This window comes from Neomonachus schauinslandi, chromosome 13 (assembly GCF_002201575.2).
Source record: "Neomonachus schauinslandi chromosome 13, ASM220157v2, whole genome shotgun sequence".
NCBI classification, from domain to species: Eukaryota; Metazoa; Chordata; class Mammalia; order Carnivora; family Phocidae; genus Neomonachus; species Neomonachus schauinslandi.
In genome coordinates, this window is record NC_058415.1 from 89,080,816 (window position 1) to 89,108,729 (window position 27,914).

At 50.7% G+C, this 27,914-nt stretch overlaps 1 protein-coding gene across 2 annotated transcripts in view; it reads right to left on the reverse strand.

Annotated features, from left to right (window-relative positions):
* The window catches only part of MED27 (mediator complex subunit 27), a 202,605-nt gene that overhangs the window by 1,584 nt on the left and 173,107 nt on the right, over positions 1-27,914 (reverse strand). For both annotated transcript variants that reach the window (XM_021691218.2, XM_044920381.1), the window contains 2 exons: positions 18,786-18,827; positions 1,208-1,285 (listed from right to left, as the gene is read on the reverse strand). In XM_021691218.2, coding sequence (XP_021546893.1) covers positions 1,208-1,285; positions 18,786-18,827 — 120 coding nt within the window. The remainder of the gene's footprint in view (positions 1-1,207; positions 1,286-18,785; positions 18,828-27,914) is intronic.

Consider the following 27,914-nt stretch of genomic DNA (forward strand, 5'->3'; position numbering starts at 1 on the left):
TTATCCTCCAGTGCTGATCAAATTCAGATCCTCCCCAAATCCCAGAGTCAGTTACCAAAGGGAAACTGGGCATGACAACATGTTAGGTTAAAAAGCAAGACTCTGTATCTGTGCAAAAAGGAAGAGCTTGCCGAAGACTGTCAGCTGACTCGTCCTCTCGACACAGGAGACAGACCCTCACGCGCGGCTCTGCCGAGTGCCCGGGTTTGCTAGCTCGCCCTCCCCAGCGTGGTGAAGTGGGTCAATAAGTCGGGTTTGCGTCTTCCAAGAAATGAACTGCAGGTTTTCTAAGAAGCTCACTTGCTGAGGCAAACCGTGACGGGACGAAGCGGATAAGCACTACTCCGCCTGGCTGTCAACACTGATTTGGACTTGCTAACAGGTAGGTCTTCTGAGTAGGTCTCTAACTGGCAGCCTTCCTAGCATGCACTGAAAAGGGAGTTTTAGCCTCCGTGAAAGATGGCGCCTACCGAGGGGAGAGCATGAAGCCATGTCCGCACGACGTTGAACACACAGCTGCCAGTTCTGCCCGGCAGCATCTAGCAGAGCTGGCCAATGGCCCTGCTTAGGCCAAACGCTGGTCACGTGACAGACTTGGGCAGAGGCGTGCAGAGGAATCAGCCCTAGGGGCGGGCGGCAAGTCCTGACTTGCAGCGTTTGCTGATTTCCGTGGTGCAAATATTCTGGTTCAATTTCAAGCTACCAATGGTTGAACAACCAGGTCGCAAAATTCTCAACATGTAACAAGAGTTGGCAGGAGCGGACTCCAACACACCAGGGCAATGGCTGTCTGGCTGTTTTGGGGTCACTCCCCATCCCGAGCTCCAGCTCTGACAATGTATGTCTTGGGGGGGCACTGCAAGATCTGTCTTAGTCATTGCTACCTGCTCAGCGTCAAGCACAGGGCTTGGCATAGATTAGGAGCTCAATAAATATCTATTGACTAAATCAATGTGGGAAACTGTGTTGGGAGATCACTCCTGAAACCACCATTTGTTCAGCCTGACAGAAAACACCAGTTAATTAAGTGGGAAACGGTTTCTCATAAATCCCTTCCCGGTTTAAAGAAAGCATCAGTTCTACACTGGCCCATCTCCCACTGTGAGGCCCTAGCGGTCCAGAGATGGAACAGCAACCTTCTGAGCTGCCTGCTCACTTGGAGGGAGCCAAGGTTCCCGAAGGAGACTTGACTCTTAAGTCCACTTACCATGAAGGATCTGACCACGACGTCGGGCATCTGGGGCAGCTGATAGTGGAGCAGGGCAGTGGTGGCGTGGTCCGTCACCTGGAACCAAGGATAATGACTGGAGTTAGAGGCCAGTCCAAACCAACACAGAGAAAACTCAACCAATGCATTCCCTTTCTATGATAAACCAATCTGCTTCTGAATGCCTCTTAGGGGAAAGGGCATCTAAAATAAAATCTCAAGTACGAAAATTAGTTAGCAAAGTTGGGGAGCAGGGACAGGGGAAGAGGACTGTTGTAGGCAGAGAGGACGCCAAGTATTCAGGCCTGGAGGTAGGAGGGGTGAGTTCCAGCAACTGGAAACCCAGGCCAGGGGCAGCACCTGAGAGGAGGGGCATGGCCCGAGGCTGGCGGAGAGGGAAAGACCGGCAGACCACAGATGTTTTTTAGCCAAGTCACCGCAGGATAACACTGCATGGATGCATAGAAGCTTTTCTACCTGTCCACATTCGACTTCATCTTCACATTGGAACAATGTCCCTGGCAGGGGAACTGATCTTCCTGCTTCCTGTAATTCTCATTCTATCTCACAATTTGTAGTCGTACGAGATTTTATGATTCTGTCACCCAGGATCTGGTCATTTCTGATGATCTTTCCCTTGGGTCTCACAGTTCCTATTACCCTTCAGAGAAGCCTTGCCACTCAAAGTGTGGTCTTCTCTCCCAAAGTTGTGGCCTATTTTCAGCATCCTGGTGGGCCACATCCACTGTCCCCAAACTCCAAGCAGAGGCTTCATCAGCGGGGCTGAGGGCACAGCTGCTTTAGGCCCTACTAGAGGCAACCGGTGACCAGACAGAATGCACACTGGCCTTAAGCCCCCAACTACTTAATCTCTCTAGGTCTCAATGTCCCTTCTGAAAAACAAGGGAGTAATCTAAGATCCCTTGTAGTTCTGAAATTTGACACCTCAAATTGCTAATGCCTGCTATCAATTAGCAAATTAATAGATGATACCTAATTTGACAGCTGTGTTCAAACTCATGGTTTAGCTGACTGTCTTTACTAGAGATTCTTGTCATTATAAATGTGGTTAAAAAACAAAATGAAACAAACAAAAAAAACCCAGGTAAAATGATCAACTTGAGCAGGAGTAAACATGGGTCTACCTCCCCAGTTTCTAGCTGTCCCCACACACCATGTGCGCCAATGGAGAGGTGAAGCAGTCAGGTGGAAGGAACCTGGAGGGGCTGCTCCAGGCTCCACATGGTAAGTTGCAAAGGATGCAGAAGTCAGTCTAGCTGTGCCCACACCCAAGGTCAGAGAGGCCACACCCCCAGAGAGTGAGGACACAGGCTCCCTAGCTTACAGAACCTGAGCCTCACTTTCCCTAAATAAATGGCTGTGCATGTGAAGCACCTTCCTTCCAGCCAGGCTGCAGCCCTGCCTGTCTCCTCTCCCTTCTGTTCCTCTCGCCTCTGGACGAGCACTCTTTCCCTGCTGGACTTCTGTGGCCTGCCTGGTGGCTGGTGAACCCACAAGATGATTAGCTCTGTTGGGACAGGGATCAGGCCCATCTCGTTCATGCTACGTCCCTAAGGCCTAGAACATCACCCGGCGTTTAGCAGGTGCTCAACACATATTTGTTGAATCAAGAAATAAACTTAAAAATGCCCACTTACTAAAGGCCACATACCAGGAACATCTGTACCGGCTTTCTTGAAAACACAGCTACAGGTGTTTTCCAACATTCCAGGTGCATATCCAACATTGCTGAGAAACTGTTACCCAAGTGACTTTCAAGATAAGTGGTACTTATCCTTTCAAGTGCAGACTGTTTTTATTTTAAGCATTTCTGACAGACAGCTTTCTAAAATGAGCAACGCTTTTTTTTTTAAACAGTAGTAATGATAACTTGGCAAGACAGTGGGTGGTGATCGGTAGGGTGAAATTATGGCTACAAGAACACAGCAAAGCAACCTGGGCCCCACAGCCCCTGAGCTTGGAGGCTGCTTCCTGCCCACCCAGACCGCCTGCTAAATAAAACCACCAGTGTAAGTGCCATTTCATGGGAAGTTTACAAAAGAAAGAGTTTCTGGAGAATTCTTTCTCCAGCCCCTGCTATTTATTTTGCAATGCTTCTAACAGGCCCTGCCCCACACATGAGTGCTGTCATAGTGGGGAAGCCAGGCTAGCTGCTTGCCGGTGGCCTGCTGTCCCCTAGCTGCGGGTGTGCTCCTTTCCCCAGATGTGGACAGCTCATCACCAGTCCCAGGACTCCCCTGGGACGGGCCTAGATCCGTCCACTTCAGCAGCCTGAGCACTGTCCTGGGGCTGGATTCCCCGGTCACACTGGCCGCCCAGAGGCCACGGCCCAGGCTGGCCTGCTTTGTTTGGCTGCGTGTTTTCTTTGTAGAATTTTTAACAGGAAGCATTTTATGTGACCAACATGTAAAAGCCAGCAGTAAACTGAAAGTTAACCGAGGTGGGTGTTCTCTCCTTTTCATTTTATAGAAGAGGAGATGGAGACTTCCAGAGGTTGGGCAGGTGGCTAGGTCACACAGCTGGGGAGGGGCAGTGGGTGTTTGAGCCCAGAGGCTGCAAGGCCCAAGCCGGGGACACCCCTCCCAACAGGAACCCCGGGCCGGCAACACAGGTTCTGAAAAAGGCACAGGCCCGAGGGGCCCGGGTATCGTCTGCCACACGTCCCAGCCCAGTGAAGTCCTTGGTGCACCGGAGGCCCGACGAGAAGCCCAGGTCAGGAGATGTGCAATGTGGCTGCTGGACAGCTGTTCGCTCGAGAGCAGAACAACGGAATGAACCAGAAAATGTCCTCCAGATCCACCACAGCGCTGTTTTGGCCTCGGGCTCCCGGACAGGGCAGCTAATTAGTTTCTCTATTATTAGGTTGGCAATCTGGCCAAATTTAGCCACTTTTTCACAAGGTCCAGTATAAACTACTCCCTTAACTTGCCAAATGGTGGCAGTTTTCTCTCGTGCTGATATGATCATTTAATTTCCCCACTTTTCCATCACTAATGACAGACATCTTAATAGAAGGAAACAAAGCTGACAGATTTGTTACATTTTCTCTCCCTTCCTCACAAACTCCTCCACTCCTGGTTCCGGGGTTCCTGTGGCCAAACTCCAAAGCACCAGGCTTAGGCATGGCTGTAGAGTGTGGGGAAAATTCACCTACAATGATCTTCCCTTCTGTCAAAGCATTCTACCTTTGCTGTTTCCTTGTTTTACACTTTCCAATAACAAAGTTGCTTTTTTGTTTTGTTTTTTGCTCAGCATCTAAGATGTTAAAAAAAACAGGCCCGGGGCAACAAAAACATTTTGCTATTAACTAATTTAAATCTACTCTGTGCCAGCCCAGCCGAGGCTCGGGCCCCAGTGTAATGGCCCCACCATAAAGTACAGCTCCTAAGACTCCCCTGGCAGATCAGAGCCACCCTGCCTGGCGGGGGAGGCTGAGGAAGGGCACTAATGCTCCTGGGAGGGGAGGCCATTCATCCCTCCAGTGAGTGAGTTAGGAAAGACCCTAAGAACAGATCAAAGTAGACCTAGAGCAAGGGAGGGAGGAGCAGACGAAGCAGACAAGGTAACAACAGACCAGCAAGACAGGGGACCCCACAAAGAAGAGCAGAGGGCAACTGACACCAGGTAAGCAGCGAGGGTGGGAGAGTTCAGGCACAGAGGGACAAGGCCACTCAGAAAGCAGTGGGCAGGGGCGCCTGGCAGCCTCAGTCGGTAGAGCGTGCAACTCTTGATCTTGGGGTCGTGAGTTCGAGCCCCACACTGGGGGGCAGAGCTTACTTAAAAACAAAAAAAACAAAAGCAGTGAATAGACAGCCACACAGGGGCTTTTCACCTCCAGGCAAGGAACACTGCGGACGCTCTGGCTCAGTCTGGGCTACACACCCCCTCCCAGCTCATGGCTGGAGGGTGACATTCCCATGGCCCATCACAGATCTGAGGGACTTCATCAGTCTCACTTTCAGCTTCCTCTTCCTCCTCTGCCAACCAGGGTTTACCGAAATTCTGTCCCCAGCTCAAACCAGCAGAGAAGGTCTTCATGCACCCAAACTGGTGGGGAAACTAAGCTCTGAGGGAGAAAGGAATCTTTCAAGAGCCCTTGAAACAGCCGCCGGTCAACACACTGGTGAAGGAGATGCCAGTCAAAACAAGTCTCCCAAAGCTCCTCCACCATACTGTGTGCAAGGAGCTTCTGACGTCTTCAATCCGAGAGTGAGAGGGTGCTTGGGCGATCACGAGTTATGTTGGCCAAAGCCAAAGCAGAGCTGCCTGCGGTAGGAGCTGAAGCCCCGCATGAGGTGGTCTACACCACAAGGCTTGGCAGGAGTCGGGGCTTGTGAGCCAGACGGCGTGGGTCTGAGCGCTGTCTGTTACTTACGAGCCACATGACCTTGGACAAGGATTCGATGTGCCAGTGCAGGGAAAGCACTTGAACGGCAGCACCCACCCCACTGTGGGTCTTCCGATCTTTCTCTCACCTAATCCTTACGACCGCAGCGGGAGGGCGCTGTGATGAGCCCGTTTCCAAGAGAGGAAGGGGTCACGGGAGGTTAAGTGACCGGCCCACTCAAGCAGCTCCAGAGCAGCACAGCAGGAGCCTGGGCCTGGACAGAGGCCGCACACCCAGGCCACCCCCTCCCCAGAAGGGCATGGCCCCCGGGACTCTTAGGGAGGCAGGACTTGGGGCTGGTCTCTTCACTTATGCCCCAGCTCTTGCCACTCACACAGCTCTCCCTCTGCCTCTTGCTCGCTATCACATCCCAGGTGCCCAACCCAACGGGGCCTGACACAGGTGGGCCCTCAAGAGGGTCTCTGGGTGGAGTCTCCCTGCCATGGAGAATGAAGAGGGAGACGGGGCAAACAAGAGCCGGCAGCCTTCGATCAGGGTGCACATATGTTAATTAAGGGAAACCCGAAGTACACTGCTTAAGAATAAAGGGGGGCTGCAAAAGAGAGGGGGAATCCTCCGTTACATTTTGGCATGTCAAGTCCAAATTCTTTTTCCCACTGGTGGCCTCTGGCCAGCCGCGGGGCAGAGAGAACGGGGACAGAGCCGGCAAGGCTACTTTGTGCTGAAGGTCAGCCCCACAGGGCCCGGGTTTCATGGCAACCACAAAGACTTTGTTCTTTATCCTTTGGGGAAGAACAAAGGACGGAGTGGTGACAAACGGAAAGGGTCAGCGAGACACAGGGAGGGGGCAAAAACTCTCGATATGCTATCATTCCCCAGCAGTTTACTCTTCTAAAAAGACAGAGTCTGTGGTCCAGATCTTCCTCGACTTACAACGGGGTTACATCCTGATAAATCCACCGTTAAGTTGAAAATGCATTTAACCTGGCCTACCTTACACGTGTTCTGAACACTTACACTCACCTACAGCCGGGCAGAACCATCTTATGCAAGATGACATAAAATGCAGAGTATCTTATGTAATGTACTGAATACTGTACCGAAAGTGACATGCACAATGGTTGTCGGCGGAAGGGTTGGTCACCCTCATGAAGGCGGGGCTGACCAAGGGCCACAGCTGCTGCCCAGCCTCACGAGAGAGCATCATACCACTCGCTCAGCGCTAGCTTGAGATAAATTCAAACTTCCAAGTACTGTTTCTACTGAATGTGTGTTGCTTTCACACCATTCGAAGGTCAAAAAATCCTAAGTTGAAAGACTGTAAGTCAGGGACCGGCTGTACTGCATTACTTGGTGGCCCAGGGCTTGTCCTCAGGGATTCCTGGGCTCGCCCAGGCTGTAGGCATCACCCTGCCTATGCGTGGGCCTCCAGGCCAGGGTGGAGAACTGGCCGAGCAGCAGAGGCGAGGCACACAGAGGTAAGGTGGTGCCGGGGGCACCGTCCCTCAGCTTCTAAAAGGGAGTCCAGGCTGGGGGCCGGGATGTGTGTGGTCACAAAGCTCCCCAAGGTGACTGCGACGTCAGCAGCATTAGGGGCCACAGAGGAATGGGCCACTGTGGGCCACTGCCTGCTTCCCACCAGCAAGGCGAGGGCTGTGGCCAGGGGGCGCTGAGCCGGCCCTGGGCTCTGGCGGTCACACCACGTTTCCTGCTGCGATGGGCTGATGGGCACAGAGCCAAGTGTTTGCCAGCACACAGCCCGTGAGGCCCGCGGCCGCCCCCACTAAGCCAGCAGAGCTGAGGCTTCTATTAAAAGTGTGTCCCACAAGATTAATAGGGAAAGTTAAGTACCCAAGTGTTTAGGAGTTGCTTATTTAAAAGAGAAGCCTGGTAGAGACCCAGATTCTGGCTTCCCTCCAGCCAATACCTGCTTCTACATACTCCGAAGAGAACATTCTCTCTGGCCTACATTAACATAACCAAAGGCAGCGTGCCGGGAAGGGTGATGTGGAGCTGTCAGGAGACAGGGTTCAGTCCAGGATTCATCACTAATTAGCTGGGTGACCTTGGCCGCATCACTCTCCCGGCTGGCCCTGGTAAAGGAGCATGAGGCTGGGATCACTGGCACCCCTGGGTTTAGGTTTTCAGTGGATGCTGCTGCAGGGCCTGGCTGCACACCCTGAGGGTACATCTGTGTGGAGTTCCACCCTCAGGCCAACCAGCCGTGACATTAAAGCCCTTCGTTCTAATAAAAAGGATGAGCCGATCTGCCCCACTCCAGGAACCCACCCGCTGCTCTGATGTGACCTTCTATCGCCCCACCTAGTTCTCAGCTTCTGGGCCAGTTACAAAGAGCTTGGAGAACCCAGCTCAGAACCAGGGAGACTGTCAGAGCAGCACGGCTCTTGGTGCTAGAAGCCTCTTCCCATCTTGATGGGCTTCAAAGAGACTCTGGAGCACAAACCAAACATTTGCCACTTGGTCGTACACACGCTGCAGGTCAAAGAATAAAAATGAACTTTCATTCACTGGATATACTTGAGTGCTCCATAAGGAGATGAGCCCAAGAGTTTGGGGTCTCTACTCAGGGTTCTGCCAAGGACAGACCCACCCTTAAGGAGAGGGGCACTGGGAACGTCTCAGAATGAGAACATTCTGTGTGGGTCCAGGAGTCAAAGATGTGAACCTCATGTGTTAAATGTTTAAAGAGACCGTAATCCCTGCCAGCAACACTGCTCCGAGGAGAAGCACTTGCTTTACGAAGAATATTTAAAACAGTCCCAGGAGTACTCATTCCATGAAAAGAGAAGCCATCAGTATTTCAAAATGGGAATGCTATGAAGTCACTCCTGAAAGTGCTGGGGGCGATGGGGAACGGAGCAGGGACGCGCTTCTAAAACCGGGAGAAAAGTACAGTAGAGCGGAGGCAGGTGGTTTCATTTTTATTATGCGGCCCAAGTCTCTAATCTGCACCCTGGATTTGTATGCTGTGGGTTCACCAGGCCTGGAGGCCTGAGGAAGAAGCACTGCAGTCTGGGGGGACTGGGGATTACTTAGACAAGATCAATACTTCTCTCTCTGCTCGACGGAGGGGCCATCGGCATGGGCTTCGAAGGGCTTCTAACTGTCCCCTGGAGCCTGGGCACTGCCGGGGGTGAGAGCAGAGGCAGGGCTGTCCGGGTGGGAATTGGACAGATGCAGATGGACCCTGCTGCTCCATCTTGCTGGAAAAGTGGCCATAGTTTTGAGATCAAGCTCTGGGAAGGGTGAGATCTTGTCTATAAAGTACTGAACACAGGCTGTGGCACATGCCAGGGCTGCCATAAAGGAGTTTTTGGTTTGGTTTGGTTTGGGGGTTTCACTCCAATCTCTTTAAAGTTGCAGCCAAGATGCCACGGACACCCTGAAGGGAAGCCCCCGAACTCCCCGGATCTGAGTGCAGGCTGGTGGCTGATGGCCTCCAGAGGCAAAACAACGACAACCCGCCCCGCCACCCCACCCCCTGGAACCTGAAAACACCATGGAAAAGGGTGTGAGGGCCTCAATGAGCTGGGTCCCAGCTCTGTCTCCCCCCCAGCCCCATGACACGCTCCCACACCGCCAGCCGCTCCAAGGGTTCCTCCTCCCAAACCTGCCTTCCCGACTACTCTGAGCTCAAGCTTGGGATGCTCCTCCCCTGAAGCCCTCCTGCCCCTTGGCCTGTAGCCCCAGCAGCACCTGTGGACAGCCCAGCCCTGCGCTTGCCTGACCGTGACCGGGAGCCCGGCCTCGCCCCAGGCTGTGCCCTCCGTGAGGACGAGGCCACGCTGGGCTCGTGTACCCTCCGGGGGCCCAGCTCAGGGCATCCACGGGAGGAGAGTGCTCAAAAAGGTGGCGCTGCACTGTGCCACGCACCTGATGGGGCCCTGAGTGAACGCGAGAGAAGGCGGGACTCTACTGATTTACCTTTGGCCAGGGGCGTTAGGGGAGCAGATCGAAAGGGGGTTTGGGAGTGGGAAAAGCTGAGGTCGTGGGGCACGGCGGGGAGGAGGGCCTGGGTGAACAGGGAAACCCCCGAGTGGCCACAAGGAAACTCTCCAGAGTCCCGACCAGCCTCATTCTGCCAAAGCCCTTGTGCGGGGCTGAGAGGAGCTGCACACAAAAGGTCCTTGACATTTCCCAGGATTAAGGAATTAAAGCTCTTCATTTAGATGAACGAAAAAAAGTTCAACACTTTCCAGATGGTAAAATGCCAGATTCTGTTGCTGGCTGCCAGCAAAGCCCAAGCCCCAAAGATACCTGAACTGTTCCGTACCCGCTTGGTGTGATGTTATTTTCTGCAGCAACAGCCTTGCAGTTAGAGAAACACATCGGGAGACATCTGGGCTCCCAAGAAAATCCAGACCATCCCACCTACTTCCCTACCAAAGCCGAGGTTGCTGCAGGGGAGAGAACCCGGTGTGCAGAGCCGGGAGGGCACCCCGCCCGTGAGGCGGTCTTGTGCGCGGGCACTGCCGGGCGGGGCGAACACGGCGTCAGGGCGAACACATCGCTCTCGGGCGCCTTCTGGGGATCACCGGAGGTGCCATGGGCCCTCTCGGGACACGAGGGTACGTTCTGGGTCCTGAGACTGTGATTCCATGTCAGCACATCAGGGCACTGCTGGGGGGTTGTCATTCCAGGTGCCTTGTTCCCTGTGTAGCTCACTTTCTGACCAGGACGGGAGATCCTCTGCCTGGAAAAAGAGGAACACGGTGGTTGCTTCGGTGGGAGTGTGTGGGGCTGTCACGGCAGATCCCCTTACGTAAAGCGGGCCGTGGATTCTGAGTTCCGTGGCCTTCCCCTGACCCCAGAACAGCGGCTGTCATGCACTGAGCACTTCCTCTGGACACAACCACAGCGCCCAGCACTCCACACGGAATCCTCACAGCACACACCTCATGAGGTAGGTTCTACTACTGCTCCTTTTTGTGGCCAAGGGACGTGAAGCCCAGAGAGAGGCTACATCCCCAGCTGGCCAGTCCACACACACCAGAGCTGGATGCACATCCAGGCCCGTCTGACTCCAGAACCCGAGGCCTCACATCTGTGTCCACTGTGAAGAGACCATGAAGAGGCGACAGTGAAGACATGAGAAGATGTGAGCAGTGGTCATCAAGGCGAGAGACTGGCAGGAGGAGGACAGCTTCCTAGAGAGGAGAGTGCTCACTGCCAACAAGCACTTGAGAGAAACTGGGTGTGCCACGGACTGGAATGCCTGTGGACTCAACCTCACCCCATTTCTGTGAGGCAGGGACTCGTATGATGCCCATTTTACATATGGGGAGACTGAGGCAAGTTAGGCCACACAGGGAGCAGTGGTCAGTCGGGGACTGAACACACGGCAGAATGGCTCTCAGCCACTGCCTCTCCCAGGAAAGGTCACCGTGGGCAAGTGGGCCAGGGCCTGAGAAAGGGGGGCAGGCTCGGTGCTGGAAAGCCGCCTTGCAGCGTGAGGTAGCCTGCTGGGCTGTGGGAACGGGGACTGGGCAATGGTGGGCGGCCAGGCTTCCCAGAAGCCATTTCTGGATTCTGTCCTGGGGTATCCCAAGGCTCGTGTGATCCCTCAGGAAGAAACGAGCTCCAGAATCGAGACCGACTCCTCTGGGACTCTTCTAATGGCAAAGAGCCATGAACCAGCAGGATGGGCCCGGGCTTTCCTGCTCCACTCTAACCGTGAAACTGGGTACCTGTGAGGACCTGAACAAGGCTCTTGGTCATTACCATGCTCAGGGGTGTTGGAGGGAGCCTTGCGGATGGAAGGTATTGGGGTATCATACGGGTAAAATCCATGATCCAATCTATTCTGGGTTTAGAAGCTTGTGAATATTCAAGCCTGCCCCTGAAAAGGTGGTGATAAAAGGCAGTAGGAGGAGTGGAATGATCCCTCCCAGCCATTCTCAGCCCCCACGGCCCCTGGGGCTGACACTCCACAACATCCACTCCCATTTTCCTTCTGTTTATCCAACCTGGTCAATCCAGCCCAGCTGTCAGCTTAGGAAAAGCCGCCCCTGGAGATGACCCTGGGATTGTCTGCCACCTCTCCTTCCCTGAAGTGCGTCGACAGCTTGATGATACTGGGTTCCAGCGGGCCTTGCTCCCTCACTGTCCCTTGTCTGGAGTCTGCCCACTTGCCCTCACACTGGTGAGAGGGGTGCCCGCGGTTTTCTCTGTCTGGGAGCACCAAGACACACTTACGAGGCAGCCATGGGATGCACAGAAACACAGCGCCAAGTGCCACCATATCTGGTCTAAAAAGGTAAGGTCTCCTCCTTGAGAAAAGTTAATCAGGATTTAAGAGAAGAGGGCACTGTCAGAGTGACGGGATCCGGAAAAAGCAGAGGTCCCTTCTACAACTCGGGAGAGACCCCTTTTCGGAGGCTGCAGAACGCTTGTAGGCGTGGGGGCCTCTGCCGACGGCCTCACCTAATCAGGACACCAAGCGAGGGCAAGGATGGAGACATGGCACCAGGGCTTCGAGATCTGGCCACAGCTGTAGGCGCTTCCAGGTCTTCGTGGCATTTCAAGGGGGCTTTCGGAAAGGAACGTAAATGAGCCGGCAGGAAGAAATTTTAGATATTACAGAGAAGGAGACTGAAAATGACTGTTTATTGAGCTTCTTCGGTGACTTGCAATGCTGCAGCAGGTACACATGCTCCAGTGAGACAGGCCACACGGCCTCCTTCAGAAGAGCTAGTCTCGTCCTCTGGGAGCCATCCGTCCTTGGGATGGCTCCCCGTCCTGGGACCTGGGGTTAGTGACAAGTGAGGTTTATCACGTACCACTTGGGCAGGCACTCAACTTGTGGGAGGTATTCAATGGATCCCAAATTTCAGAGCAGTGACTCTTCTCCGGACGACTCCATCTCTTGTGTGGAAAAGGCCCGGGTGGCCACTCAGTTGACACCCCCTAACAAAGTCTGTGCGAGGCCGAGGCTGGGTCTTTGTGTCCGAGTATGAATGAGTGAGGGGATGTCTGAGGAAGCGGATACTCTCCGCCACTGGACAACCCACCCGTCCGCAGCGAAGTTCTGATGGCACAGCCCCGAGAGAGCCGCTCTTCCCTCCGGAGCCTCTGGAACAACAACTGTGGGCTCCGAGCTGGACGTGCATGGGCGACGACTCTCGTGCTTCCCTCCAAGTGGCAACGCTCTGGAGAATGTGCCGGTCCCTCTGGTACTGCCTCTCCCATCACACCTGCCCGTCTGCGGCCGCACACACGTCCCACCTCTTTCCTCAGCTTCCCTGCCAAGACTTAACGCAGTAAGTAGCTGCAGATTTGCTCTCACTCTCCCTAAGTTGCTGGATGAAAATGCGCAGTGTTTTGAAATGAGGAGGTTAAAGATCAAAACAGCGACTGCCCCTGCAGAGTTTAAATGTCAGAAAAATATGAACACGCCTGAAACCCTTCCTGGCCCTTTGTGCTTCTGCCCTTTCAGATGGCCCCCCTATTTCTGAGTCCCATTCTCTGAGCCTGCTCTGCTGGAGACACGCTGGCTATAAAAAGCCTCTTCGCCCTAGGACGAAGTGCACCGAGCCTCCGGGGCACCACAGTAAATGACGGGAACCTGTCGGCAGCCACGGCCCCACAGCAAGCTGTCCCCGGCCCTCCGCCGCTTCCCTGCGCCAGGGTAAGGGGTCTAATGACGAAGAGGGAAAGGGCTTACTGACAGTCCCCGCTGCGGACAAAAGGCAGGCCACATTTCGTTTCATGGGGTAGGATCTGCGACAGGACCTCGTGAGCTTGCCTTTTAACCCAGGGAGTCCCGCGTGCACGGCCTGAGGAGAATGTGACAGGTGTGCGCTTCCATTCTCTTAGCTCCTGACATTCTTTTCCAGGAATGAAAAGGCAAGCGGAAGCTCGGGTGGGCTCTGTGAGGCAACCCTCCTCCCACCAGCTTGCTTTGTCACAGTGAGGGAAAAGAACTGGGAGGGGTCCCACCTTCCCAGCAGGCCTCTCTCCGCGGCTGCTACCGCTGTGCTTGTGGGCAGGGAAACACACACAGTCCGCAGTAACTGCGACCACATAATGAACGCCAAAGAAAGGAAGTCCTGGGGTTCTACACCAGAGCAATGCCGGGAGAGCGTTCCTCCAACCGTACGGGGAGGGCTGGTGCCGGCGGCCCAGGACTCCTGTCTCTGATTGCCATGGTGAGCACATTCGGGAACTGTGTTCGGCTGGAGAGATCCCTTCTTACCGATGACCAAGGATCCTCCCTGACCATGTCACTGTGGCCTGAAAATGCACTTCCCTCCTGTTTCAGGTTGAACCTTTCAGACAATGCAGACAACGAGGCCTCCCCTTCCCAGTCTCCATGCACGGGGTGTGAGCAGACCGACAGGCAGGAGGGAATGTTTACCACAGTGCTCTCAGTGTCTTTGTGGGAAACGCTACCAGCAACATCCATCAGGACACCCAAAATTTAAGTGGGTGGACAAGAAGCAAATAGGATTCTGAGAAAAAGCTGAGACTAAAGAGCAGAGTTTGGAAATGCTGCCCTCTAATCCTTCTCTTTTGGCATTCTGAGTTGGAGACGCTGCCCACCGTCCCATAAATCGTACCAGGCTTCTGGAGTCTGCAATAGACAAGTGGTCCCAGCTTTGTTTTCATTGTGCGGCCTGTCCTCTGTCCACCAATGCGGCCTGAGACTAACAGAAAAATAAGCACCAGACCGTCCTGCCTCTTTGTGAGGCCACCCTGTGTCCTCCATCCTGCCCACCCGCGTCTTCTGCAAGCACATGACTTTTTCTTTAAACAAAATACCCAAGCCCTTCTGTGTGATGATTAGCTGAAAGCTCTACTGATAAAAGATGGAAGTTTAATTCTGTACTACATTATTTTCCAATATATTCTTTACTTTGGCAGCAAAAAGACAATGTTGTAGTAGGGAAGACAGAAGTCTCCTTAATCCACTGACTCTTACCTGCCCCTGGAATAGGAAAAGGACTTCATTACGTGTAGTTAGTTGTAATCAGAGAGCACTTCTCCTGTCCCCAAACTGTGGTTCTTTAATTGAGTACAGGTCAGTATCAGGTCAAGTCCACTTAGTTAAAAATAGGTGGAGGTAGGGATGATGAAGGGTTTCCAGAAAGGGCTCTGCCCACACACAGACAACATGCCATTCAGCAGGTGAGGTAAAATCTCCATCCCTACAAACGCACCCGCTCTCACTGCTTCAGACCCACCACACAGACTGCGAGGGAGGAACTGGCCGGTGCGCCCACGTCTCTCCGACTAGACTAATGTCAGATTTTAAACGTTGCTTCAGCATCTGCTTGTAGTTTTAAACAAATACAAAGAGCGCTTGGCAGGTTATTTTTAGGGGAGGTAGAATAAAAATATAGCGCTGTCTCTCCACATCTATGCTTCACCAAATCTGTGTTTCACACATTTTATGACTTCCCAATAAACTTTCTGCTTGCGTTCAAAAATACTTAATACTACACAGAACATTAAAAAAAGTACCTATGCAAAGGCAAGCATGTGCAAGCCCCTCCCTCACAAAGGGTATGTGAATGGAAATTGGACCATTGTTAAAAGACCAGTGAGGGTCTGCAATGCTCACGGCTCCCCGAAGCCACGGCCTTTGTGGGGCCGGAACGAGGTAGCTCATTGCACTACCACAGAGGACACAGCGATAAACCCGGCAAAAAACCCAAAACTGCTTTAATGTTTCTCACTATTAAAGTGAAATACGATGCAGATAATGACCAGTGTTCTTTCTCTTAAAACGCTTTTCCACCAGCTGCTGGGGAAAAACACGACAAAAGCAGCCAGCATGGACAAAGCTATTAGCATTCAAGGCTGAGACTTTAGGCATACGGAGCAAGTAAATGCCTCAGGTGTGGTCACTCAGATGAGAAGGCTAAGATTCAAATATAGCTGCCTGTCCTAAAGCCTACCTATGACCACACATACCTTCCCTTCAGGCTCTGGACCGATTTTCTCTACTATGCTTCTCGCTAACTCAGCTGGGTAGAGGAGTGTTAGAAGAGTCAAGATGATGATTTTCTTTTTAAGGTAAACTTAACTTTGGACTAGAAAGGTTGCCAAGAGGGTACTCAGAGCTCCCGTGTACCCCTTGCCCAGTTTCCCCCACTCTGCTGACACGTGTCATGACCCGGCTCCTTCAGCAAAGCTGAGAAACCAACACTGGTTACTTATTAGTGACTAAGCTCACTTTCTCATTAATCTCTCTGTCTGTTTCAGGATCGAACCCAGGATAGCATGTTGTATTTAACTGTGATCAGATTGTGGAATTTTAATGCTTTCGCAGGCTCTCTAAATGTGTGGCATTGGGCCTCAGACTCCTCTCCTAGCCGTATGCACCCGCCGTCCTTGGCCTAGCCTTTCATGCAGAAGGCCCGGGGAACAATGTGAAGTGATGCAGTAAACACCATTAGAGAGCTGGTCCATTATGCTGCTTTGATACACAAGCCCTACGCTCACTGCTTAATGGGGACGGGGTTTCCTTTTGGGGTGATGAAAAGGTTTTGGAACTAGATGGGGGGATACTCCACAACACCATTAAAGTCACGGAATTGTGTTATATGAATTTCCCCTCAATTAAAAAAAAAAAAGTTCCATGCTTTCTCTCTCAGCTACCTGGCATCCCTCAGACATAACTATTACACAAGTGGAAACGATTTGGGCTCAGCTTTCAAAATCATGTCCCTCCTCCGCACCAAATAAATCCGAATTCTGTCCCCGGACCTAGAGGCCCCTGCCCACCGGCGGCTCTGCCCCCGTCCCCCACAGCACTCCCTCCCGGCCCACTGCACGCTCTGATCACACAGGCTTCCAGCGGCTCTTAGGACGTGTGCTCCTCAGCACAAGCTTGGTGGGCTGCTACTGCCACTGCCTGGGAATCTCCTCCCGCGGCTTTTCAAGTGACCGGTTCCTTCTCATGAGCGGCCCGTCTCGGTTTAGGTCTTGCCCCACAAAGGCCTCCTGTGACTGCCCCAACGTGAGAGGCCCCTCCAGATGTTCTTGACTGTAGCCCCCTGGTTAACACCCTGGAGTTACCTTCCTTCTTTCCTGTGCCTCCTTGTCTGTCTGGTTTTCCCTCGTATTCCTAGCACCTAGCAGAGTGCCTGGCTCATGCTATTGAGCTGGATGGGGCACCGAATGAAATTACAAGCAACTCCACCATGTGTGCTGCTGGACGAAAGCAGAGACAGAGGTGGGATGAGAGCGGACGAAAGCAGAGACAGAGGTGGGATGAGAGCAGACGAAAGCAGCTGGTGTCCTGCAGGGGAGCTGGCCTCCTGCAGGGGTTGCTACAGGGTGGTGGGAGCCCTCGTAAGCTCCAGGTGCTGGGCTGCTCTGGGGAAGGGCCCCTTCTACCATCAGAAGCCGGGAAAGGATTTCCTCTAGTCACATTTCTTCTGACAGCTCCCAAAAATAGCATTTCACGAGGAAGCCTGACATCAGAAAAAGAGGTGACCAGACTGTAGAGTGGCGGGGGTGGGGGAAGGGTGAGGACAGGGCCAGCCCGCCTCCCTCAGCCCATACTAGGCACCTGTGTAGACCATGGGGGCTCTGACAAACTGAGCTTAAAAACTGAGTGTGTGGAACAACTCAAAAGCCTCTGCTTTTTGTTTTTGTTTTAAAGATTTTATTTATTTATTTGACAGAGAGAGACACAACGAGAGAGGAAATACAAGCAGGGGGAGTGGGAGAGGGAGAAGCAGGCTTCCTGCGGAGCGGGGAGCCCAATACGGGGCTCGATCCCAGGACCCTGGGACCATGACCTGAGCTGAAGGCAGACGCTTAATGACTGAGCCACCCAGGCGCCCCTGCTTTTTGTTTTTGTTTAAGGTATGATTTCCATACAGCAAAATTCACCCTTTGTAGGTGCGAGATAACAGAAAAAGAATATATATATTGCTTGATCTCTGCCCCTAGTTCCTGGCATAGAGTTCCTGAAACCCTCATAATTTCCTAAGTGATAAGAGCACTAGGGGCATCTCCTGGTCTAACAAGGCAACTCTGGGTGGGCACCTGGATGGGGGCTGGTCACCAGAAAGACCAAGCCATAATCAGGGTAATCAGAGACTTAGAATTTTCTGTCTCACCCCCCATCCTCCAGAGAAGGGGAGTGGGGCTGGAAACCGAATTACGATCGATTATGTCTACATGAGGAAGGCTCCATAAAATCCCAGCAATATGGGGTTCAGAGAGCTTCCAGACTAGACGACACAACGCCGGAAGAGTGATGCACCCCAACTCCATGGGGACCAAAACCCCTGCGCTTGAGGCCCTCCCACATCTTGCTCTATGTATCTCTCCATCTGGCAGTTCATCTGTATCCTTTATCATGTCCTTTAATAAACCGGTAAACCTAAGTAAGCATTTCCCTGGGTTCTGGGAGCTGCTCTGGCAAAGTGACAGAGCCTGAGAAGGGGGCATGGGAACCTCTGATCTACTGCCAGGAGGGCAGAAGCACAGATAACTGAACTTGTGACTGGGGTCTGTAGCTCTGGGGAGATCGTGTCAGGCTGAGTTAAACTGGAGGACACCCAGCTTGTGTCCTGTTACTGTGGGGCAAACCCCCATATTTTCGGTGACCAGGAGGAGCAGAAATGAATTGTTTTATGTGCACAGTAATGGAGATTCACTGGAGACAAACACAGGAGGGAAGAACTGGGGTCTTCCCTAACAGGAAGGAAAGCACAGTTTTCCCTCTACAGTAGGTATATTAGTTCCATGAGTTTGGGAACATAACACAGTATGTAATCACCACCACAATTCAGATACAGAATATTCCCACTACCCCGACACATTTCCTCTTGCCCCTTTGGGCACAATCTCCCCACTGACTCCTAGCCCCTGGACACCACCGATCTGATTTCTGTCCCTAAGGTTTTATCTTTCCAGAATGTCATATTAATGGAATCATACTGTGAGCAGCATTTTGTGTCTGGCTTTTTTCACTTTTTTGGGGAGGGGTTAGCCTGGTGGTGGGTATATTGAAGAGGGCACGTACTGAATGGAGCACTGGGTGTTACACACAAACAATGAACCATGGAACACCACATCAAAAACTGATGATGTAATGTATGGTGATTAACATAACAATAAAATAAAAATTAAAAAAAAAAAGGCTCTAACTTAAGACCGATGTTTATACCTTTGAGCATTCATATTTCCCTTCCTGACTCTTGAGTAAGAAGCAAAAGTAAAGCTTACCTTCTGGAATACTTGATAGTTGGATTTGGACCATATATCAAGCTGGGGGGAAAGAGATAAAGCATCATCAGCATCAATTTTAGAATTGTGGACTTTGAGAGATGACACTGTAACTACTGTTAAACCCATCAGCTTGAAATAATAAACATAATTATGGAATAAACAGAATCGTGGCACTGCATGTGCATCTTAAATGTCCTGCTTGAATTTCTTCTCTCTCAACCTGTCAGTTATTTAGGGAAACCAACAGAAGGGATATAGGGAAGTGAGTGTGAGACACCTGTTGCATCCAAGGCCACATGAGCGGAGCCCCTGGCTCCCTTTTATAACCTGACTCCTACCATGGTTCTCTTGCATGCCAACGTCAATCCTGCCTCAGGGCCTTTGCACGGATTTCTTTTTCCCCACAAACACATGGCTCCTCTTAATTTTCTTTAGTTCAAAAATCACCTTATCAGAGAGCCATTTCCCAGTTACCCTGTCTAAAATATTATTTCCATACCTGTTGTCTTCTCATTATCTTTTCAAAAATTTGAGATTTTCATTGCACTTAAAACCACCTGGAACTTTATTTCTTTTGCTTATGCTGTCCTGGTGTGGGACCTAGCATGTCACAGGTATCAGTAGGTCCCTGCGGAGTGGAGAAAAACTAGCAGCTCCCAGCTGCTGAGCACCTGCTCCACGCCAGTTGCCACACGGGGCCCTCCACACGCACTCGCTCATGTAATCCCTAGAACAAACCAATGCGACTGGTCCCACTAACAACCTTACTTTCCAGGTGATGAGACAATGGTTCAGAGCCATTCAATTGCCCATGGCTTCTTATGGATGGTCTACCCTGATGATGGTCAAACTTGGCTGGCATCAGAAGCTGCTGGGGGAATTTTTTTGTATTTTGATATACAGATTCCCTGTCCTCCCCTGGAGTGTCTGAATTAGTAGGTTTACAGTGGGCCTGAGAATCTGTTCATCTGTTTGTTTGCTCCCCAAGCAGTGGTGTAACTGTGATGGCTGGTCAGGCCAGGGACCCTTGATCGAGGGCACCCCTGCCTCACAAATGAGGAAACTGGAGGTCGTGGCTAGGGCTTGGAGTCAACTGGGTTCATCCTCTTCGGGGTACACTGGGTCTTGCACAGAGCATGTCAGTGGCTTATTCTAACCAAAAGGATTTTTGTTTTACAATTTTGTACGGTAAGTCAATGCATTCTCATTGTTCTGTGAGTTTATACTTATAAATTAAGTAGAGCAAAAACAGAATTACCCCCAAAATTCAGTGCTGGGAGATAGCTCAAGGATAGTGCAGATTAGAAGAGTCAGTACGTCCCACGGGTGCTAAAAAGTCAACTGTAATATACGAATTCCAGAGCTGAACAAATTGAAACACCTGCTCGATGGGCCTCTTGGAACCTGCCTTTGGGGTTGGCCAGTGGTCAAGGTAGAAACCTGAGATACAGCTGTATGGCCTATAGGTTGTGTTATTGATTTTGGAGCACCTGGGAACATGAGAAGCAATCACACGGGAAGATTCCTCTAAAAAGACAGGAAGTGAAGTGTTGTACTTGACATGGGGAAGTTCAGAGTTCTGTTTTTGTTCTGAGGAAAACACCAAAACCTGGTTTTCTGAAAATGGCCCTTGGAATTGAGAGGTGGTCTGTGCACAGGCACGCATTCACTTCTCCCTGGCTTCTTCCTGTTCAGAATGAGTTCCATGTACACTGCGCCGTGTTTGAGAACTTTCAGGCCATGGAGGAGGTTTAGAGGATTCTGAGAGGGTCCCCTGGACCTCTGCGGGGCTCCTGCTGGAGAGGGCCAGGGTTAGCAGATCCAAGCACAGGAAAAGTACTGGAAGAACTCTGCCTGAACATTCACTCGAATGGGTCCACCTCTCCCTATCCCCTCTGGTGTTACCATGTCCTTCCTGGATTTCCAGAGAAGCCCCTAACTGACCCCTCTCCTTCTACTCTGACTAAACTGCTCTTCAGAAAGGTGGTATCAATTTTCAGTCACTGTACTCCACCCCCCCTTCAGCCACTTGATTAAAAAAAAAATCTTTAGGGCGCCTGGGTGGCTCAGTCGGTTGAGCGGCTGCCTCCGGCTCAGGTCATGATCCTGGAGTCCCGGGATCGAGTCCCGCGTCGGGCTCCCTGTTCAGCGGGGAGTCTGCTTCTCCCTCTGACCCTCCCCCCTCTCATGCTCTCTATCTCATTCTCTCTCTCAAATAAAATCTTAAAAAATAAAAAATAAATCTCTGTAATGTTTAGGGTCGTTTAGAATGGTGCTTCTGGGGGCGCCTGGGTGGCTCAGTTGGTTAAGCGACTGCCTTCGGCTCAGGTCATGATCCTGGAGTCCCGGGACCGAGTCCCGCGTCGGGCTCCCTGCTCGGCGGGGAGTCTGCTTCTCCCTCTGACCCTCCTCCCTCTCATGCTCTCTGTCTCTCATTCTCTCTCTCTCAAATAAATAAATAAATAAATCTTTAAAAATTACACTCCAATAAAGGTGTTTTAAGAGAAAAAACTAGGGCGCCTGGGTGGCTCAGTTGGTTAAGCGACTGCCTTCGGCTCAGGTCATGATCCTGGAGTCCCGGGATTGAGTCCCGCATCGGGCTCCCTGCTCTGCGGGAAGCCTGCTTCTCCCTCTCCCGCTCCCCCCTCTTGTGCTCTTTCTCTCTCTCACTCTCTCTCTCAAATAAATAAATAAAATCTTAAAAAAAAAATCTTTAGGCATTAGAATTTTAATTTGGTAGGCTAGCAATTTGTAGGGGGAAAAGTGACATGTTACCTCCAGATAACTCTGAAGGAAACCTCAAAAGAAGGTTTCCTTCATATGGAATGAATGCCCTACACTGTCAATTCTGTTGAAGAAAACTGCTGGCCAGCTGGTAATCCTGGGGAGGAGAAGGCAGGTTCCTACTGTTCCTCAGTGCCGCAGTGGGGCCCAGGGCTTAAAAAATGCAGCACTTCAAGAGTATTCAGAGAGTGCAGAATGAATAAGAACGATTTTTTGTAACTCTTAGTTCTGCCAAATCACTGCCAAGATGACAGGGAGATGCCAAAGATTCTACATCTAAATTTTAGGGAGAGTAACATCAGTGTCTCAACTTGGAACTAACACAGGTCCCCTTCCTTTTGAAGCCGGCAGCCGTTTCTTTTGAGGTTCTCCACTGTTTGTCCTTCCTGCCTGCTCCCAACATACTTAGGCAGACCAAGACATAAACACGGGGCCGTGAAAAAGAGAAAAGAAGAAGCTGCATATAAACCGAAAAGTTAGTTTTTATTTAAAAGAGAAAATTATTAAAAAAAAGAAAACAGGGCGCCTGGGTGGCTCAGATGCTTAAGCGTCTGCCTTCGGCTCAGGTCATGATCCCAGGGTCCTGGGATCGAGTCCCGCATCGGGCTTCCCGCTCCTTGGGAGCCTGCTTCTCCCTCTGTTTCTCTCTGTCTCTCATGAATAAATAAATAAAATCTTTAAAAAAAAAAAAAGAAAAAAAAAAAAAAAGAAAACAAACCCAACTCTTCAGCATCAGTGGAATGTTTTAATAGAGAAATCATCCAGGGAGAAATACGCACAAGTTTAATTAAGAGATGGACTCTCCAGCCTAATTGCGGCTTCTCATAGCACACCACACTCATTCAAAGTGAGCGTGCTGCTCTTTTTGAAAAGCGGTTTAAATAGATAATACAGGACCCTAGGGAAGAGCTGCAGCCATCTGGGACAGAAGGATGTCGGACAATAAGCCCTATGTACCAGGTGCACACGGGTAAGAAAGGGAGCAATGGGTTCCCCTATTGCTGCGAACACACAGCAGGCAGTTTGTACTTGATTTTCTGCTAGATTTATGCCAAAGAAAGCCATTTAAGTGAGCATTCTGGAGTCAGTGCCCTGCCTCTCCTCAGGGCCAGGAAGATTTCAGAAATTCATTTCAGGGAGCCTGGACTGATCCAAGTGAATATTTATTAGCTTTAGCTTATTTACTGCAAAGACGGGCATGGCTACCAATTTTTTTTCTGGCTGTGATATTCAAAAAGGAGCATTCTGGAAGCTGTAAACTTTCAGCCTGATGAACGGGAAATTATTCTGAACTACAACGTCAGGGAAAGAAAGTAAAGCACCTCTCAGTATTCTGGGCAAGCGTTAGAAAGATCTTAAAATGGAAAAGCCAACCTTATGGTAATTGGTGGCTGAATCTGCAGTCTTAGGAGTAGCCTCTGGGACTCTGAGGACTGGAATGAGTATTTTAGGGGTAGGAATGTGCTCTGTTCTCGGGTAAAATGGAAACAAACCTCACAGATGACCAACTGCTCTAGCACAGACATATCTGCTCTCAGGTTAAACATCAAGACGTCAAAGGTCCTCTCAACCAATAAGAATGGTGACGATCGGGGCACCTGGGTGGCTCAGTCGTTAAGCGTCTGCCTTCGGCTCAGGTCATGATCCCGGGGTCCTGGGATCAAGCCCCGCATCGGGCTCCCTGCTCAGCGGGAAGCCTGCTTCTCCCTCTCCCACTCCCCCTGCTTGTGTTCCCTCTCTCTCTGTCTCTCTCTCTGTCAAAAAATAAATAAAATCTTAAAAAAAAAAAAAAAGAATGGTGACGATCAAATTGACTTACTGAAAAGAAAAATCAGAATGGCCCAATATCAGAAGGCAAGGGCTCACCAGCTAGGACAATGACCACTGCCATCGGCATGGCTGCACATCCAGCAAGGGCAGACACCATTCACCAAGGACCATGCATGTGGCCTGCACTACATCTGCATTTCCTTCCTTCCTCCCTTCCTTCTTTCCTTCCTCCCTCCCTTTTAAAGATTTTATTTATTTGAGAGAGAGAGAGAGAATGAGCGGGGGCGGGGGGGGAGGGATAGAGGGAGAAGGACAAGCAGCCTCCACTCTGAGCACAGAGCCCAAGGACACGGAGCTGTGTTAGCTTTTGGAATCCTCCCAGAGATCTGGACGAGGATGATGAAACCATCCCCACCTCCCAGAAGAGGACATCGAGGCTCAGAGAAGTTAAGTAACCTGTCCAACATCACACAATGAGCATGTGGTAGAAAATCCAAAACCAGCTCTGTCTCCAGAGGCCCAGCTCTCAACCTGGGAGGAAGACCGCCTTTCAGCTAGAATTCAGGAGGGCTGACTGCGAGCCCCCCCCAAGTGGTAGCAGCTGTTGCGGGGGGCAGCACTCTTGTAGAAGTTCAACATGACAAATCTGCTTTGAGGCCCGCTCATGTGACAATCATCACCACTGAAATTCGCTTAGCAGCCAGTGAAAATCCTGGCAGCTTCTCAGAAAGTTACGAATTCTTCATTTCAAAAAATAGTACAAGGTACCATAAATTATCTAAAATTGACAATTCCAAATAAAACTCATAAGCCTCACAAGGGTCTTCAACTTTTAAAGCTTTGATTTATTAGCATCTTCACCTTGCAAGGTCAACAGGTGATGCGTCAGCAGGGGCAGAGGGCCGTAAACCAGTAATGGTCGGACATTTCTCCATGATTCCCCAAGTTTTCAAAACCATAAACTTCTACCTGGTCACTTTCTTAATGTGCCCAGTCCTCCCCAGAGAATCAGGAAGTGAACAAGTCTCACCAAAGAACTAGTGTTACGGGTCTGCTGTTCTTCAACTTTTCACTTTCGATCAGGACAGACATCTATTACTAGAAACTGCTGAAAAGCACAACTCCGGGCACCATCCGCATGCGAATTTAACCGGAGGCCCCTTCCCCAGCTTTTCCCCCTTCCCCCATAAATAACAAGAGAACATTTTTCTGAAGGTCGTCTGAACAATTTCAAAGGCTATAACAAATCAAAATGTTCCCTGCATCTAATATCAAACGGGGCTGATGCCAACACTTATTAGAGAAATCAGATTCAAGCTTCCCCATCCCCCTCGACCCCCCCCCACACACACATATATCCAACTTTGAAGTAGGAAGAATGCGGGGATCAGAAATTACCCTGGAGACAGCTCTGGCTGTCTTTGAAGGTTCCCTCTGATACCACTCTTTCTTTTCCTCTCTTTCGCTAGGAGGCTAAAAGCTGCCTTTTTTATTGATATGGGGTAATTAATGAAGCTATAGCATTAACATAACCTAAATCCCTTAATAAGATAAATTCAACCGAGACACTTATATTTTTTCAGTTAAGTCTGGTGCGTATAAAATCAGGACAATGGCCAGGTATTCAACTTAAATCTGCCTTTTAACATGCTGAGTCATGGCTCTCTGCGCCTCCCTGGTTACAGTGAATAGCGGGTTGGTAAGTTTTAAAAGCATTTTTACATTTTATTAGAGGAATTAGTCTACTGGAGCTTGGTCTCAAAAATATGCATCCCAGGGCGCCTGGGTGGCTCAGTTGGTTAAGCGACTGCCTTCGGCTCAGGTCATGATCCTGGAGTCCCGGGATCGAGTCCTGCATCGGGCTCCCTGCTCGGCAGGGAGTCTGCTTCTCCCTCTGACCCTCCTCCCTCTCATGCTGTCTCTCATTCTCTCTCTCGCAAATAAATAAAAAAAAAAAATCTTAAAAAAAAAAAATATGCATCCCAGGTAAAGAGGCAGACGATGAGGGTGGCAGTGGTGGCGGTTCCTGCAAAGTGCAAAGTGACAGCCTTGCTGGGATTCTGATGGGAAAAAAACCTGCCAGGTCTGGAAATCAGGGCGCGGGGTGGTGGAGGGGGCGCTGGGCCACTACTGTAGCAACAGGGATAATTAAACCTTTCCGGAGGTGTTGGCTGCTTTGGGTTCAGCCCCCAGCAAGCCCACGGCTTTCCAAGCCGCGCCCGCGGTATCAGTGGCTTGAGCTCTCAGACTGCAGCAAATCACCCCCAGGCAAGTGCTCAGGCACTGGCTTGGCCAATGCAGACCTGCATGTCCGGAACAGCAGAACTGCAAGCAGCAATCTGCTCTTGAGGACCACACCTCAAGCTCCAGTGCCTTCTTCCAAAGGTTCATTTTGTTTGGGATGTGCTAGACATTTCAGCATGTTAATTACACTAAGGCTTACGTGTGTATAACTATATATAAATTCACATATACCAGCATCGGTACTCAAAATAGAACACTAATAATGTCTGCATGGTTTTGTAAAGTGCTCTGAAAAAAAGAAGGTGCTAATCAAATTGGCTAGGATTTGATTCTGGGCAGAGCGGTCGTTTAGAGAGCTCCTCTGCCAAATGCGGTTCATGTGCCTTTAACACAACAAATGCCTTAGTCTCTCAATCTTGCTCTTCCCTGTTTTAGGGTCCCTGCTGACCACTTGGGCCAATGTGTGCAGCTGTAAAATGTAGCAAGAGGCCTCCTGTATCACATTTGTGATATGAATCATAGCAGAATTCAGGTTCCCAGACACACACTCATTTTCTTTCTGATGAACAGAGAGAGAACCCACGCTAATCTCTCATTAGGAAGATGCGCGCCGTGTGCACATGAGTATGTGTCTCCTTCATCTTCTGCACTTATAACTACACTCTCGGCTGCTTCTTTTGGTCTTCGTCTCTGGTGTTTGGTTCTCCGCTTTTCCATTCCAGCTAAAGCACTGGCACATCCCAAGGAGGCTTCTCCACTGTCCCCTCCCACACAGCGCCGAGCTTCTCCAGCACTCCAGGCACCTGCGGCATCTCCTTGGGACAGCGTCACAGGACAGGGTCTGGGCCCTTGAGGTGCTTCTGGTAGATGGAGGTCTGAGGCCTAGTGGGGTGTGACTGCAGGCAAGTCACTGTACATTCTAGGTCTCAGTTGCCTTCTCTGGAGAACGATTCTAATTTAAGCAGAACCTAGGACCCGATGACCACTGTGGGCAAAGTTTGCTTAGCATGACGCCTACCAGGCCAACATACGGAGTTCTCTTAGTGTTTTTATTAATTTCAAGATGGACATGTAAACAAATAACCATGACATACTAATTCTAGTTCTAGAAAAAGATGGGTCAAAATGCTATGGATGTATTCAGGAGGAGGCTAATTTGTGCCACAAACAGACGCAAACCCAGGCCTGCCAGCTCGAGTCCGTGCTCGTGTAAGAGACCCCTGGGGAACCGGGGACAGGATGAGAAAGAGGATGGCAGTAAGCCAGGATGAAGGGAAGAGTTGAGTGTGTCAGGTGGACGAGGAGGACAAAGCATCTCAGGCCGAGGGCAACGAGGGTGCAAGTGAGTGAGAGAGTTGTGGGAGCCACAAACAGCACAAAAGGCTGGAGAGTAAGACAAAACGTGCTCACAGAATGACGTCAACTGAGGTCAGAAAGGAAGGCAGGGGCCAGATCACCTGCATTTCTATGTGTTGCTAAGGAGTCTGGATTTTATTTTAGAAGCCAGGGTTTTCAGAAGCATGTTCTGAGAAATGCCAGTGTCACAATATACTGAGAGGAAAGGAAGAAATAATGAATTTGGGGTTCAAATAAGTTAGGAAAATACCGCACACTATATGCTCCTCTTAGGAAATTCACGGGACACTAAGCAAACTAAAGTTTCCAAGAATTTCTATAGTAAAGAAACCTACTGAACCTTCTCTAATCCTGTGTTTCTCAGACATTTTGACCATGGACCGCTTTGTGTCTAATACCTATTAATATTCTACTTTCTTGCATGTTTTGGGCAACAGGGGATGGTGAAAGCAGGAAATCAGACGCTTGCATGTGTATTTTGGGAAGACCGCTCTGGAAGCCAAGTGAAGGACAGACTGTGGGAGGGAAATAACACTGGAGACGAGGCATGAGGTGGCCAGTGCACTTGTCCATTGAGAAATAAGGAGAACCTGGAAGAAGGGGAGACGGACAGGAGGAGCCCAACTTGGGAGAGATGTAAGCGGGAGAATCACCAGAACCCGCTGACAGACTAGATTTGGGGGAGGGGAAGGACAGTTTGAGCAATTAGGTGGTAGTACAGTTACCCCAGATGAGGAACAGCAGAGGGAAACTGAGTTTCAGAAGGAAGACGGTGAGCGGAGTTTTGGGTGGGCTGAAGGTGAGGTGGAGCACCGGGGGAGGAGAGGTGCCACCTAGACACAGATCGGAAGTGATCTCTGTGGGCTGACACATGAAACCACGGTATGGGGTGGGGGCGTGGGGGTGGGGTTGGTTGGAAGCACCTGAGGGGGAGTAACCAGAGAGAAATCCTAGAAGCATACATATGTGACA